The sequence below is a fragment of the Colossoma macropomum genome, unplaced genomic scaffold, assembly GCF_904425465.1.
Source record: "Colossoma macropomum unplaced genomic scaffold, Colossoma_macropomum, whole genome shotgun sequence".
Lineage (NCBI taxonomy): Eukaryota > Metazoa > Chordata > Actinopteri > Characiformes > Serrasalmidae > Colossoma > Colossoma macropomum.
The window spans coordinates 19,349,307-19,366,317 of NW_023494806.1; the positions used below are offsets into that span (position 1 = coordinate 19,349,307).

The window sequence follows — 17,011 nt, forward strand, 5'->3', positions numbered from 1 at the left end:
TTTGCTTTGTTGATGTTTCTAAGCATGGTAATAAGAAGTTTATCATAAACCAGTAATTACTCACAGTTTTAGCCTAATCAAATACTGCATAGTTACAGAGGTTGTGCGGGGGGGGGGGGGAGAGACAAAGATTAACACCCTGAATCTTCCAAGCACTACTAATGAAAATGTAGCCGTAATGAATTAAGATACACAAAATTTATGCACTAGAATTTCTGAATTAATAAATGTAACCTTTAGATTCATATATAGTAGTACCTACTGTATGTACTACATCAAGAACTTGCATGCTTACTCTGAATATACGGCTCATAATTTGTGTTATCTAAATAGATAAACAACAAAAAGCAGTGTTGTCTATAGTCTTGAAACAAATTCTTTAAAGCCGTACACAGCATCACATTGTAAATTGTTTAAAAAAAATACTCACTACATTTTTCCTCAGAAAAAGAACTCAGGATTTATCCAGGTAACATTTGGGGTTAAAAATGACACACTAACAACATTCATTAAAAAATCATAACATAACAATAATGACAACACAGTAGAGATTCATAACAGTTACAAATAGTTTCAGAAAAGTTGCTTATATTATTACTTAACCTAAAAATAATAACTTATATAGCATTTTTCATTAAATAAGTCAATATATGAGGTCATTAATTCACAACGCTGGGAGGTACAAAGTTCCCTTATTCTGGAGTTAAGAAATAAAATAAAGATTTCCATGACTCAAAATGGAATGTTCAGTAAATCACTGTAAAACATCTTTGTGAACAAGGTTCCTGTCCTCTGCATAAACCTTGAAAAAGCTTTGGAGAGTTAGATTTGCTAGCACCCTGCTTTCTAGAATGTGATGGAAATCCATTGAGCATATGACTCAGAATCTGCTGACGTGTAGAAAAATAGTCTTGAATGACTGGTGGGCTGGTGAAGCTTCTCTGGGCTAAGAAGAAGATAGAAAGGAAGCCTTTTTCTCTGCATGTCTTTAAAAGAAGAACATCTGAGGTGATATCTTGAGAGTTCCCCAAAGTTGTCCTCTTGTCACATTCACTTAACTGGCTTCATCATGTTTTTCTTTTCATCTATATTGAAAGACAGGTCCCATTGCTTGCCATAACTTGCAGTGTACTTCTTTCAGTCTCTGGAGTTTCTTTTCCACTTGTAGGAGCTTTGTGTGGAATATTGATTAGTGTATGATGGGAGTCATTAAATGGTTGAGACATCACTAGTCTCCATGGCATATCCATAAAGCATCAGCTAGTTGTGAAAATCTTGGCTGGTGAGGACTTGACTTCTACATTGGTGGGACTACAAGACCTGCCATTGCTGGAGAAGGAATCAGAGACTGTTTTAATATCATAAAGGTCTAAACAAAAAGGTTACTGACTAATCGTTGATACAGTCTTTTCTGTTTGACTTTTTCATGCACTGTACAGGCTACTACTCAGGACATCTTTAACATTATATAGCATCTTTAACATTTATAGTCAAGGTCTTCAGAAGACACAAGATTAAATGTATTACCTCTGAAGCCGTTGCCTCCTGTGGCTGGGCAGGCAGGTGAAGGTGAACCCTGGGGTCTCAGGACGGGAGCAAAAGCACTCTTCTGTTTGGCGGTGGAAGGAAAAGATGAGAAGGGAAGGAGAGAGGAAGAAGAGCTGGATCCTGGTATAGTGGGACTGGAAGGCATTACTAAAAAGAGACAGGAGACAGGAACTGTTTTCGCTGACGACTCTAAAACATTCTTGATGAGATGAATATCTGACCAGTGAGGTAAAAGAGGGGGTAATAAAGACTATATATGGAACAGATAACCCATTATAAGAGCCAATGGTATTGCAACAATATTGCTTGAATTAAGGGCCAGTTAGTATGAATCCTACTACTGTACCATAAGGAGAGCTGTTTGGAGAGGCGCTACTAAAGCCAGGGGACCCTGGCACACCCAAACTGCTCATAGGCACAGCTCCATATCCTCCACTCATGCCTCCTCCAGATCCATAGCTTGACTGTTGAGGAGTGGAGGCAGATGGGTAGCCACGTGGAGACAAACTAGAGTTACGCATGTAACCTTTGCAGAAGAGAGAGAGAGAAAGGAGCTGTCAATAGGTGCATTCATGTGTAATATGAACACATTCTATATCATTCCAACATACAGGTCATTATGTTTTGTAGTTGGTAGTAATATCCATGTGCATGTGTTTAGGGAAATATATCCTACATGTCACATGTGTGAAGTCAAATGCATTTTACCCAGTTTTACACAAAAACTGTTAATTAACCCCCAAAAATAGACAAAGCATTTCTAATCTGTGACATGCAAGGTTACATAACAGAACATTTCATGTAATAATATGTAAACTGATGTGCATACATTATCACTTGTGACCGTGTAACTTTTTGTTCATCTGTGAGGTCACTGGATCACTTTGCATAACTAATTTTTCACTGTAAAATTGCTCACATTCCCTGAAGTTACTCTCACCTTGCCCACTGGTTTGTCCAGGTTCTCCAATACTGACCCCCAGCTGGGAGGGATACGAGCTTAGTCCCATGACACTGCCATGCACTGGGGAGCTGGGCAGAGCTTGCAGCTGACTGTGGGGCCGTGGTACACTATACAGGGCTTCAGCAATGTCTGCTGCCCTTTTCAGCAACATGTCCTACAGCCAGGAGAAGAAAAGAAAGAAGTTATGTTGTACGTCTACAAGCAGTATACTTTTCATAGCTTGTGCTGAGCTGGTAGGTTAGAGAAGCATTTTTCTACATATTGAATGGTTCATTTTTTAGGGCTATTGTCCCTTAAGAGCCCATTTGAGTATAGCACTCTGTTGGGATTACCTGGTTACTGTGGGTGTTTCCATAGACCGCCTCAACTAGATCTGCTGCCCTTTTCAGTAACATCTCCTAAAAACACAGAAATGGAGATTAACATCTGCACATACATAGGTGTATGGACATCATATAGAGGTTCTGGGAGTATACCAGGAGGTTTCTGACCTTTGCCAGTTTTTCAGGGTCCCCAGGATGTCTAGGGATGACTTTCTGAAGCCTCTGGAAGCCATAGTCTATGGTTGGCTCATTCAGTGCTGAGGATAAATTGAAAATGCACATTAACATAAGGTCATAGATTCCAGCAGACACACATGGCTTAAACACATCATGATCAGAAAAAAAAATACAAATAAATAGACTGAACGGTACTAAAGTGCTGTCCTACCTAAAACATTTAACCAATGCTATAGAATGGCTGAAGTATATTTCTGTAAACTTTCTGTATATTTGTGTATTCACCTGTGTAAATGAAGCGTCCTGGTGCTCCCTTGCAGAACTGTTTTGATTTGTAGGACAGTGTGACTTCTACAACCCCTGGAATGTGTCTTGGAGGTGTCTGAACCCGGATAGCATGAGGAGTGATTAACTGCAAAAAAAGAGATATAGATAGCATTTGAAAACTTTTACACAAATAGCAACTGTATTATTTATCTTTTCTAACATGAATTAACAGGGTTAACACAAAATAGTGCTTTCAATTTGTGTAAATCATTACACATGAATAAAGTATATATAAGACAATATATATAACACAATTCTTGCCAAAATTAAGTAAACTTAAAAACATTAACTGTCAGTGATTATCTGGTACCAGCATACAGATACAGATCACATAAATTTAAATATTTTTTTCTCAGTATATTTTTGAATTATTATATCATATCATATCATCTATGCTTCTTGATATTCAGAATTCTAATAGTTGTTTGACCACAACATTCATTAAAATAGTAGCTCAAAGATTATAGTGATAAAAGTTTTCTTGCATTTCTAACCTCACTCCACACCAGCATGCTCCCAAACACGACCTGCAGACCGTCAAAGAAATTCTCCCCGATAATTATCACCATAGCGCCTCCTGTGGTCCACCCTTCACTGGGGCTGATGGCTTTGATACACGGGGTGGCTGTTTACGTAGAAACAGACAGAAGAAGCAACTCATTGAATACATGCTCATTTACATGCACTAATATCAACTGAGTAAATGTTATTGCACTGACTTGGATGAAGTTTGGGTCAGATATATAGACAGAAAATAATGTACAGTACAAGAGAACAATCAAGAGTAACTGATTATTTATGATATACACCACTGTTAAAACATTTTAAATCACTTACCATTTCTATTCATATTTTTTTTGTTATCTGCCACAAGATTTGATTACAACTTTTGAGGCATGCTAGATATTCATTTTATTATAACTTTACCTTGATTATATACAGTTTTCTCAGTCACTTCCGAATCTTTTTTAGCTCCATCCATCTAAAAATGCTTGTTCTAACTTTTAAACAGTTGTTTCAAACTGAGTTTATTGTGAGTTAGCCTTGGTATTCTATTTATCTTCCCAGGAGCCAAAAGGCTAAAGGTCTTACCATATTCCATGGGATTCTCCAGTGTTTCACCTGGCTCCAGTCTACGTGCCCGACGGCCATGCTTGGAATTGTTGTGGACAAACATGTTATCGGACACAGCGAGAACATGACCGTCCACGCTAATGGTGCTTGAGAGGACCACCTGTGTGAAAAAGGAAAAAGGAACCATAATACTTCAGTGGTGGGTTGAAGTAAGTTGAGTGGTTTCAGAAGATAGTATTAGTTGATGTACCTAATGCTTTCCATTCAAATGGCCCCACAGTATTATTCATGAGTTATGGATATTCAGATTCACTTCTCTCCATGTTATGTTTCTCACATCTTTTTTCTGTCTTTAATTTGTCTACTCATTCATTCCACTCCCAGTGGTCCTTCTTGGTCCTCTCTATCCTCAGAAGTACCCCCATCATTGTCTTTCTGTCTGCATGCTCCTTTTTTGTTTCTCCCTCTGTCTCTCTCTCTCTCTCTCTCATGCTCACTCTCTCTCTCTCTCTCTATTTCTCTCCTGGTCTGTGCATTAACAGCAGACAGTGTGGAGGTCTCTGTGGTCCAGCACATCTTTAAATGACATCAAACATATGGAGTGAATCTCCTTTGTGATACAATGACTGATGATGCATTCTGGCCCCTAATTTATTTTTTAGTGCACAGTGGTTATGAATATAATTCACTCACACATGATTAATTTGTAAAAGCATGCTCGCGGCTACTAGGATTACATCTGGCCCAAAAAACATACAGGGTTCATGGTGCGGTAGGCGTGACTGAAGGAAAAGCAGAAGAGAGCAAGAAGAAATGCAGGTACAAGAAGACAATAATAGATCATGGTATCACAATATTTGAAGATATTTCAGTTTGCATGAATAACGTTAATGAACCAGTGCTTTCTGAGTATCAAAACTGTCCTCAGTTGTTTTGATTGAAAACCCTTATACAGTATTACACACTAGACTTCCAGAAAGAAAACTAATTATTTGTTTTCTGTGTATTTCGAACATTTTTTAGCCCAACAAATGACATACACTGCAGTTAACAGTCAGGTCATAAATAAAGTGTGCAAAATAGAACTTAAAAACCTAAAAGACTGCTAGGCAGCGGGGACAATGATGTTTTTGTACATATAATGCTCATTATTTATCAATGACGGTAAAACTGACGGTAAAAAATCAATATCACAGATGCCCGTACACTAGCACTAGTATGAGAGAGGGTCAAAATGAGAGTTGCCGATGAGAGGTCAAAAAAACAGAGCTAGAGCAGAGAGATACTGGACAGATGTTTGGCACAGCTAGCTGCTAATAGGTGGCAAAGTGGAAGCGCAATGTATGTTCACTGGATAAATAACTGTAAATTCTCAAGAGCAGCTCCTGTGCACAGATGAATAGAGGTGTGGGAGCTGTGTAGAAGTTGTTTCTCAGCATGTGTCAGAGGGAAAGAGTTAAAACAAACATGGAGGAAGGGGAGAAGAAGGGAAAGAAACAAGGGAGGTAAGAGGAAGAGATGTTAGATTGGGAGGGGGGGTCCGGCAGTGAAAGACAGACGGGAGGAAGTGAGGCGGGAGGGTCCCTAGTGAGCACTTCCTGGGTCATGGAGCTTGACCTCCCCCATCTGGAGCCAATCACTCAAATCTTGACAACTTCCTGAAACACCTCGGCTGATTTCCTGCGATCTCTGCATCTCCCAATCCACTCCCACCTCCCTGCTCTCTCCTTTTTTGCCTTTATTCTTGCTTTTATCAGACATAGAGCTCTAACCTGCTTGCTCTCGAAGCTTAAAATGCATTGTCTACAATCAGTTGGCAGTTTATTAAATAGAACTACCTTGTACCTACACTGATTGGCCATTTTGTCAGGTACACCTACCATATAGGTCCACTTTGTAGTTCTACAATGACAGACTGTAGTTGGTCTGATGTTGCACAAATTATCAGTCACCTTCTACCCTGTTCATCAATCAAAAGGGATCAGGAAAGACAACCACTGGCCAGACATTATTGGTGTGGTGGACACAGACACCAACACCAACAGTGACATCAAGGCAGTAGTGGCATTTGTGGCACGCAGATAATAGTCTGCCAATCAAATACATCAGTCAACAGTGGTCATGTAGTCAGAAACTGAACATTGTTTAAGAGCTAGAGGATAACTCTCGCACACAAATAGGGCAGGAAAAAAGCTACAGAATCAGCTATCAGCTAAGTGAACCATTAATGTAGGTGTTGGGCAGTGAGTGTATATGGTTGGTGCAGGTTTAATTTCCTGTCCAGGCAAGCACACCATGTTCAGAGTCACTGGGCAAGACTTTGTAACTAGCCTTCCTCTGTAACATGTTTAAAATGTAAGCCGCTCAGGATAAGGGCATCTGATGAATGAAGAAAGAAGCATTGAAAGAAACTGACTGGACATCGGGTTCTATATTACTACAGTTTATGACTATTATTTAAACTTAAGAAAATAGGTTTTCGCACTGTCCACATTGTATGAAGCTTATCTAACTATGCTTTCATATGCAAACACTTTATTTTGTTTTGTACCTGGAATCTTCTCATGTCTCTTGGGTTCCCTGCTGTCTTCAGACAATTTTGGTTACACTTGAGGAAAAACTTCAAGAAAAATCTGTGGGGAACAGAAGACAAAGGCAGAGTTTAAAGCATATGTTTTTTTTAAGAACTGGTCAATAGAAAAGTTCCATGAGAGGTTGTGAGTGCTGGTACCATTGTTTTGATATTGTAGTCCATGGATTTATCATAAAAATAACTTACAATCATGATGATAAAAAAAGGAAATTTCATAAGCAATGGCGATATGTGCCAAGTCCAACAGTGAGATGTGACTGAACTAGATATGAAAAAATGGGCTCAAAACAGTAGTGTAGGCTCAGGGGACAACAATATCCCACAATGCAATGCCTGAAAGTCCCATGGGGCAAGTCTGTGAGTCTGTGGCAGACAGAAAGAGAGAGGGAGAGGAAGGCATGCATATCTATGGCATATCATATTTATTTTGAAATAGTCTCTAACGATTGTGTGCGACAATATGTTCTGAGGTTTGTATGTGTGTGTGTGCATTCCACTGAGGAAGACAGAGTTGGCTTGTGGGATATATGGGATGTAAGTGAAAGATGGAGTGAAAATAGGTAGATGAGGAAGACTTGGGGGGGGGGTGGTAGAGAGAAGAGACTTCAAATCCCAGGAGTGTTTCGTCCGGCAATATGGGACTGCTGCTATGGCAACCAAGCTCTGGCGCAATCTCAGAGTCCCCAGTGTAAAGGAAGGCAGGACAGAAGAGTGAAAATGCAACTGAAAGCTAACATTCCATCACAAGACAAGGACAAAAAGAGAGAGCGAGACAGGCACTGTGAGAGGGAGAGAGGCAGAGACAGTTCTCAAACTCCTAATTTAAAACATTTTAACCCACTCTATTTTACAAAAATATTTTACAACTCACTGTACAAAGGCATATTGTCTGTGTTATATCAAACCTTGTAACTCTTCAAGTAAACTACAGCTGAGGGATGCATGATCAGACTCAGCAGAATTTTGCACCAAACATGTGACATATTATTATTTATTATATCTGTGCTCTTACTCTGTATTTGATTGCTGTTACTACACTCATACCAAAATTCCATATTATAATTATGCATGCCTCTTTGTGCTAAATAGCCACCTCTTACTTTAGATCCAGCACTTTATTTGATTCATGTTCGTTAAATAGTCAATTGATTTCTGATTTTTTGTTTAAGAAATTAAAATGCGATTTTGGCTCTTTAAAGAAAAAATAGCATTATTTACTCTGCAACTTTGGCTAATAGAAAGTACTGGAAATGTGCTGTTTTGTTTCATATGTTCATTTAGCACTCACAATGTGAGGTTGAAAAAAGCTAATAATACACACATGTTCCCAAGAAATGTACAATGGACATTTGATTTATTAACAAGAGATCTTTTCAGTGGCCTTACAAGTGTCTCTGGAATTCAACCTCAGCCTTGAAAATTCCCAATCAGAGCATTCCTACCTTACACTGTGTCTATTTTCATGGTAACTGTGCCAACGTAAATGTTCCAAAACGACTTGCAATAAAGTCTTTTTTCATTGATGTGTGCAAAAACTTTGAACACCCCCAGTGAAATGACATGTTCTGTTGATTTTCAAAATAAAACACGTTCAATATGAACAAACTTCAATATGAAACTTTTCTGCAAATTTTATTGCACAATTTCAATTAGTTTAACATTTGGAAAAGATTAACATGAAAAAAATTAAATATAAAAGGTGCCATAACATTTGTACAGGCAAGATTTTATGTTTTATTTTTTCTACCATTCTTTTAAATTCAGTAAAAAAACAGTGACTGTGCACTAAAATGTGCAAAGTGTGTTCTCTGAAAAAGGATGTGTACTTATGTTCACTCAGAAAATCAACAAGACATGTAATTTGATCAGGGATGCCTCAAACATTTGTATATAACATTGTCACATCATTAAAAAGCTAGAGGAGAACATGAGTTATTTACTATATAATATCAAGTGAGACACACATGCTAACTGGAAGGACTAGCAACAATAACGAAATTTGGTCCTCAAATATGATATTTTCATGTGGTTCAAAATGTCCTTGTCTTTTCAGTCATTTTCATTTCCATTTTGGGCAACGCTTAAGAACTGGCTTAAGATTAAAGCTAATTTCTAGCCAGTATCCCATGCTTCTTAGTTTGAGCTATTTAAGCAAATCACAATCAATATTTTTGTCAATCGATTTATTATTGTCATCTTGCAGTTCGCTTATTCCTGAAATCTGACATTCCAGCTTCAAATCTACAAATATACAGCCTACATGTCTGGCTTGTCTGCCATTCCTAATTAGGGCTTCAGTTAGTAGTCTCCAGCAATTCTGCTTAGATGTTCAGCATGAGGGTATTTGAGCAGATAGGAATAAATGAGGAAGCAAAGTAGTTCAGAAAATGATTAGATAGAAAAATGTAATTTACATTCACATTTACCCTGGGTGTAGCTGATTAGGCAAGGCATTTTTGCTTCTTTTTTGCTTCTATAGTTTAGCACTTGAACTAGGAAACTAACATTGCTAACAATCACTGGAAATCAATAGACACTCATATCTTTTCTGTAAACATATTCTCAAAATGTCTCTCCTGCTCAAACCACATCCAGGTCTTCATTAAGGTCACACAGACTTGTCTATTTGGTTTGCAGCACAGTATGAGTTAATGAACAAAACCCATTGTGTAGATAAATGCAGCAGGTAGCAGGTGCTGGCTGCCTGTTGTGTTTAGCTACACTGTGAAGTTTTCTCCTTTTTTGTAACTCACAGTAGGTCATACTTTGTGTTAAACCATATCAACAACTCTGTGAAACCTTAATGAATAACTTAATGATCTGGAAGCAATTTAAGCAGGTTGAGAGAACATTTGGTAATGTTTTATGTAAGAAGATTTGGATAACTCTTTCCTTCTAATGTTTGTTCCTACTAATATTTGTAGGTCCAGTGCCAAAGGAAACAAGCAAAATTTACACACTAAACATGTCGACCGACTACATGTGGGGCAGGTGATAAATCATGTAAATTTGACTGTCAAACAATTACTTTAAGTGGTACAGTGGTTAATTGTTTGTATTACGAAATTTGCATACACGTCAATATCTCCAAGAGCTTTTTCAAGAGAGTATGGGAGATTCATTTAGGAACAGTAGCTTCTCCTTACTGAGAGGAAATTTGATAACTCACAGTGTGTTCATAATCACAAGTTCAAAGTTGAAATTAATTAGCTGTGATGTAGTATATCCAAAAGTTCTGCATGCACTACTTAGCTAGGTATATGTACTTTACTGGGTACTACTAACTGCTATATACTTTTAGTTAGTAAGGTTGAAGAATAGTATGTTCTGCAATTGCAAATACGTGGTGAGTAAGGACAGATCTACATGCCTGGATGTCTGCTCTGTTCTATACGCAGGACCTGGATATGTGAAGGTAATGGAACCTACAGTTAGAAATGTTAGAATTGCCCTATGCCAACAGAAAGAATGACGTATATCATCCTTTTCATTCAGAGTGCAGCAGGGACAATTGTATTCTAGTGGGTGCATAGATGGGTGGAGTCACTCTGAATTGAAAAGAGGTCCTAGTGCATCACTTAAGCTGCTAGTATAAACTTTCAGTCAACTTCAGACGTCTTACTTAACGTCTCTTTCTCTCTCTTTCTCCTCATTCCCTAACATCCTAATTTCTCACTCTACATGGCATTTCATCCTATAATATTCACCCTCCATCCACTTGGTCAACTTTTCACCCCTTAAAGAGTCAGTGGCGCACAGCTGCGAACAGCCAAAATTAAAGAACGATGGCCACGCACACATTAGCATGCATTAGTCACTTCCCCCTCCCTGTCCACTTAGCATGCAAATCTCCCAGTCTCAACGCCTCACGCCTTCTGCCACACAGCCATTCGCTGCATTATAATTAGAGCAATCTTGCATAATTAATTAGGACTCCCGGACACCCCCCTTATTGCCACACAACACTCAATCTCAATTGTGCTGTGGGGGAAGTTTAATATCAACAATGTTTGTTTTCTGTTGTTGTGATAGGGGACGGGGACAGTAATGATTAAAACACTGGATTGGGGACAGTAATGATAAAAAGGATGTTTGGATGTTTGAAAGAAAGTGTGTAAATTAGTTATTGCAGACTTAGTAACTTTGTTTTTATGTTTTTTTATGTTGTTGATGCAGACTTTATAAATGAAGAAGGTACTTTTAAATAGCTTAATTTTGGGGAAACATTTTTAACTGATTGTTTGGAATTTTTCTTCAGTTAATGGCCAATATTTCTCAACAATGTCTTCACTCTACTGGCTGAACTGCTAAACCAACTATTATGAAAATCAGGATTGAAATTATTCTTTTTTATTATTTACTGTTATTATTTTTTCAATAAAAGCACAATGTTGCTGAACCAAAAGTGCTTGCCCCATTCTGAGCTACAGATGTCACTTGCATTGAGTGTATAAATCTATAATGTCAGGCAATGGTCGATTCCCTTTGCACCTCTAGGAACGCTTGTTAGAAAACAAAAGGTGGGGTTGAGTCTCAAGCCAGGGGATCCGTTTCCACAGAGGCTCAGAGGGAGTCCCTGGCTAGGCCTCTGAAAGGGTTTTGGCTGCATCTGCTTCACTTCTCAAGACTAAACACGAGTCTCTCAGCATGGGGTTGCCTTCTAAGAGTGACAACTTGCTTAACGTGGAAAAAAATATGGCAGGAATTGTCCACTGGAAACAACACTGCCTGCAGAAGGGCAACCTACGGATGTGATTGGCTGCCAGCAGCAGCATGCAATGGCCAGGATTCCAAGAGGATACAATTAACTGACCTTTCTTTTGTGTAGAAATACAGCACTTTGCTTGGTATAGCATACTGAAAAAAGTGGTTGCATTAAATTTATTTGATTCAAATGTGCACATCATTTTCACATATATCAAAATAAAACAGTGTAGAATATAATATACTTAGTTAATGCCAAAAGTAAGTACACTGAAAGACTCATTTGTATTGATGGGAACTTTTAAAATCAAGTAAATAAAGGATGGAGTAATAAGCATTCTCCTCCCTCCACATTAAGGCATCTGAAAAGCCATCAAAGCCAGTTATTCAAGGCATTTGATGTTTTGGAGAAAACACATGCGACCTTCACTCTCCCAGAGTATTAAATGATTAAACTGCATTGAAAACTACAAAATTCGCTGTCCAAAGTTTGAAAAAGAAAATCTGTGCATTCATAGGAAAGAATAGAACAGTAAAAAATGATACTTGAGTAAATTATACTTGATATTTTACTTTTAATCTGTACCTATAGTTAACTAATTTACTTATGAGTCAAATCAATTACTTTTCATCATTTATAGTAATGCATGGTTTCACCATTAGATATTTAAATGATAGATATATAAGATATATAAATTTACTGATGTTAAACAAGTTAAAGGCATTTTTCTTAGCCATTAAGTGGTATTGTAACAAAGAAGAAAATGTAATAATTTGTACCTCCTCACTACTGAAACATTACATTGTAGTAGGTATTAAACGTTTAAAATCAACCAAATGCAGTTAATACAAAGAGTTCAACTGTTGTTGCATTTAAGAAGGTTTTTGAACATTTTGAACTCCATAATATTCTGTAAAAAACAAATTAGTATTAAAGTATTAAAGAAGAAAAACTCTGGCTATCACAAAAAGCAGAGAGAGTGTGTGTGTGTTGGTATTTTAGATTCAGGGTCATCACTCATCAGAATCCCTTCTCGTCCACCTCAACCCCCCACCCTCCCTAGAAAAACAAAACAGTGTCATGACATGGAGGGAGAGCGGGAAAGGAAAATTAGGAAACCAGATGTGCAGCATTAAAACATATTGACATGCTGAAAAGCTTCCCCAGCAGCACTGATACACTGGGAATTGTAAGTCACACATGCATGCACATACACATATACAAAAATAAATCTGAATGCATGCTTAGACCTTAATAACAATCTGTAACAATCAATAAGGCAATGCACTAAAAGAACTGCAGCAATTCTTAGGATGAAATCCCAGTTTGCATGACATCAGCCTTATTCATCATCTATTTATGCAACATCCTAAACTACACCCAATAAACAGATTTCAGTTAAATACGTAGCACACCAACATATAAACCGTGAATATACAGCAAACTTTGCTTAATCCTTAGAAGTTATAGTTACACTGTAATTTATATTCGCTGAAACAAGGGGACACATTTTGCCAAAAGCATGGATTTTACTTTCAATAAATATTACCATAATTGTTTTTGTAAGTAGAACACTGGGTTTTATAGTGATTGAAATATTATGAAAAGTTGTGAATATATTGTTGTGCATATATCCTTTGCTATTATTTTATGACACTGAAACAACCAAAAGACATTGGAAGTATAGACTCAATTTTGACAATGTAGAATATTCTTGAAATACAAAAGTAATTTATTATATAGCTTGGGGTATTAATTATGTGATAATGTAATACTATTGAAAAATGATGAGAATAACTCTAGACTTCTAAGGGCCAACATCATGAACGTACTGTATTGAGGATTAAGTACTTGAGTTTGCACTTGCAAGTACTGTATATATTATAGTCTGTCTCTTTAGATTATATGGATGAAAGCAGAAGAGAAGGATGACTTTCTTTATTTTCCCAGACAGGAGAAAGTAATAGGTGAGTGGTGTGTGTGCTCTTGTGGAGGGTGGGGAGGCGTTGATTGGGTTGGAGGTGAGGATTCGGGGTGGTGGTTGAAGCATAGCTGAGGTATGGGGGGGGCAGTAATAAATACCCTCAGCTCCCCTGGCAGACTGGGGCTAGACTGGTCATAGGGGTTAACACCCTGCGCAGCTGACCTCTGACCCTGCTAACAGGGCATACAGAGCAGGGTGGCTAAAGCGATACCCCCATCGCCACATACCATCCCAAGACCTTTCACACCCGGCTCCACCAGCAAACAAAATGAAAACAACTGACTTTTTCCTAGAGCTATCACCTTTCCATGTCAGATTCTGTCTACTAAGCCCTTGCTAATAACCTAAATGAATGTTTTTGGTGCCAAACAAGCATTTTGAATGACAAATGATTCCTGGTTTGTGATTTATTTTCTTTATTTGCAAACCTAGCAACCTCATTAGTCAGTATGTGACTGAATGAAATCAAGGAAGGAGTAATGTTTAAGACATAACAATTAAGGCCTCTGTACGTTTTAAGAAAACTTGTAAGAAAGTTTTTCAGCATTGCTCATCAACTTATCCTATTTAAACATGCTTGTAATTACGCATAAACTATAACTGCATAGATGCACACACGTCCAACCCCTTTATGTGTCCAAATCTACGCATGTATTCCTCTCTCCATCAATTTATCTATGTTTGAGTGTACTAACAGAAAGAGACATCTTTTCAGTGTAAAGTTACCAAGAAGGCTTCAGCAATGCCATAGAAGAACCAATTTTGGTTCCTTAAAGAACCTGTCAATAAATAGTTCTTTAAAGAACCATTTTTTGTAGATGAGACGTGAAGAACCTTTTAAAACCTCAAAGGACTTTCATGCAAATGCTCTGTATCAATTAAAGTTTTTTTTCTAGAACCATATGTCAGAGCCAGGAACCATTTAGGAACCTTTTATTTTTAAGAGCATATGAGTGATCCTGTTTGCCACCTTACTTGGGAAATAATGGCTTGTTGGAATGAAGCTTGAATGTTTTGGGATGTTTACATGCTATGTTATCCACGCTATATTACATTCTGTTTCTATGTAAGTAAAGGAATAAAGTAAAGGAATGTACAAAACTGAGGTAGCGGAATCTAAAATGACAATTTGCATTATGCAGGCTTGAGGATGGGGTTCTCTGAGAAAGACTGAAGGAACTTTTAAATGGATTGTTTTTTAAAGAAAAAAGATGTGCAGAATGAGTGTGAACTATCCTTAAAAGAACTTAAAGGTTTTTAGCAATTATAGCTTTTTCCTGGAACTAAACAACCAAGTAAACAACCATTTAGAAACCTTTTAGTTCATAGTTGTCCTAATAATTATACTCATTTGCACAAGCATTGGACTATTTTTACTACAATCTTTCAGTGCGGACTCCATGTGCCGGTTTCCCAGACCCACATCAAGCTTAATCCTAGACTAAAATGGTTTTTCAATGGTATATCACCATTGATGTTACAATTTAGTTTTAGGCTTGCCTAAACCATATTCCAACTTGTTTCATATCTTTACTCATCAACACCTTAAGAGAAACAACTCAAACGAATACATCTGAGTTATCAACAAGACACACATCTGAATACACCTTCAGCTCTGTGGGGGGAACAGCCTGGACTATCTGTGAGAATCAGTGAGCGGCAGGCAGGAGAAGAGAGAGAGAAGAGATGTCTGCTTAATTAGCCAGTAATGATACGATCTGACAAACAACATCTGTTTCCAGATAGAGGAGAGGGAGAAGGGGGGAATGGGAGAGGAGAGATGGAGAGACAGAGAGAGAGAGAGAGAGAGAGAGACAGAGAGAGAGAGAGAGAGACTCAAGGATGCCAATAGTCACTAAACTGACAGTGTCAAAGCAAGAATCGGTTGATGGAAGGTATGTGAAGAAAAAGAGGGCAGAGGGAGAGAGAGAGAAATTTTGAAAGAGGGAGAGGAGGAGGCCATGCCAAGATGGAAAATGACAAGACACAAGAAGGAAAACAATACAAATCAAGTTAACCATTAAAAGTCTAGAGTTAATGCTGTGTTTTTGTGATAATACTTCAATGTACTTCAATAACTAATTACACTATTTAACATTAATAACATAACATAACATAGTTAATTGCATAGTTAGTTAAATTTACATTTATTTTATATTCTGATTTGACAGGTTTGAGTCAGCGCGGTTTGAGTGGTTTCACTCAATGACTAAAGGACTAAATGAAAGTTTTAATTAAAGTCAAAAACTTTAAAGAGTAAAACAAGCCTTTTTGCACAACAATAACTTATCATTAAACTAAAAGAATAAAACATCTTCTTCTAATACTTATGACTGGCATGGTGAATGTTTTGACAGAATTTCTCCACTTGTTTTTCAGAACTACAAGTGAGAAATGAATAATATAAAATTACACCATGTTTTTTTTAATCACCAGCAATTACAGAGACTTATAAGGGTTAAAGAATAAACACAGACAGACAGACAGACAGACAGACAGGGGAAGAGACAGATGGAAGGATAGAAGCTGAGGAGGAGAACAGAAAGAAGGATGGTGAGGGAATGTGTGAAGATATGGGGTATGGAATCACTCAAAGGTCCGGGGTGCTGTAATTTACTGTCCATGGTTAATCCATAGCAAATGTGAAGAGACGAAGACAGGAGTGAAGGAAGGAAGAGAGCAGAGGTATGGAGAGAAGGGGGGACGAAGATACCGGCGGAGCTCACAGCAGGCCTGCTGAGAAGCTGTCAACAGGCCCATCAACTCTGCCCTCCATCCTGACGGATTCATCACACACGTACACACACAAACACACACACACACACACCCCATTTTGCCTAACAGTTTGATCTCACACCAGGAATGTTCTAAGCAGCAATATGATATGACATCAGCTGGACCACAGCGCAACATAGTGCTGGGCAATACATGGTCAATATCTGTATGTTTGTATCAGTGATATCAATTTTTAGTTTTAGCGTTACTGAGAGACAGTGAAAATTATATCCATGATAACATTCTATTCTGTTAAATAATGGCATCCTGCTTCCTGGCAGTTTGCTTTTAGCTTTTTAAATTGTATTTAGTGACTTTACAGTGTATATTTTTTGCCGGGTGCTTCAGATTAATTTCAAAGTAAAGTTCAAAATATATTTAAACTAAACAAATAGTACATTTCCTTTTTTGTAACCACGTTTTCTTTGGTTAATGTTTACAGTAGACTGCATGATTCCTTTTTAGGATAATTTAAACAGAAGAAAACAGAGGAAAACAGTCCACTCAAGGCATGCTACATTAGGTTTGTAAGAAATTTGTT

General features: G+C 37.7%; 1 protein-coding gene across 3 annotated transcripts in view; it reads right to left on the reverse strand.

Annotated features, from left to right (window-relative positions):
- Positions 1-847: 847 nt before the first annotated feature.
- ebf2 (EBF transcription factor 2) overlaps positions 848-17,011 on the reverse strand; it is a 33,866-nt gene continuing 17,702 nt past the window's right edge. For 2 of the 3 annotated variants that reach the window (XM_036598418.1, XM_036598417.1), the window contains exons 7-16: positions 6,965-7,046; positions 4,432-4,573; positions 3,834-3,964; positions 3,298-3,424; positions 3,004-3,092; positions 2,845-2,910; positions 2,489-2,666; positions 1,895-2,074; positions 1,528-1,695; positions 848-1,329 (exon numbers count right to left, since the gene is read on the reverse strand). In XM_036598418.1, coding sequence (XP_036454311.1) covers positions 1,298-1,329; positions 1,528-1,695; positions 1,895-2,074; positions 2,489-2,666; positions 2,845-2,910; positions 3,004-3,092; positions 3,298-3,424; positions 3,834-3,964; positions 4,432-4,573; positions 6,965-7,046 — 1,195 coding nt within the window. In that variant the 3' untranslated portion in view covers positions 848-1,297. Of the gene's footprint in view, positions 1,330-1,527; positions 1,736-1,886; positions 2,075-2,488; positions 2,667-2,844; positions 2,911-3,003; positions 3,093-3,297; positions 3,425-3,833; positions 3,965-4,431; positions 4,574-6,964; positions 7,047-17,011 lie in introns of all 3 variants that reach the window. The other variant, XM_036598419.1, reaches the window with a different exon arrangement.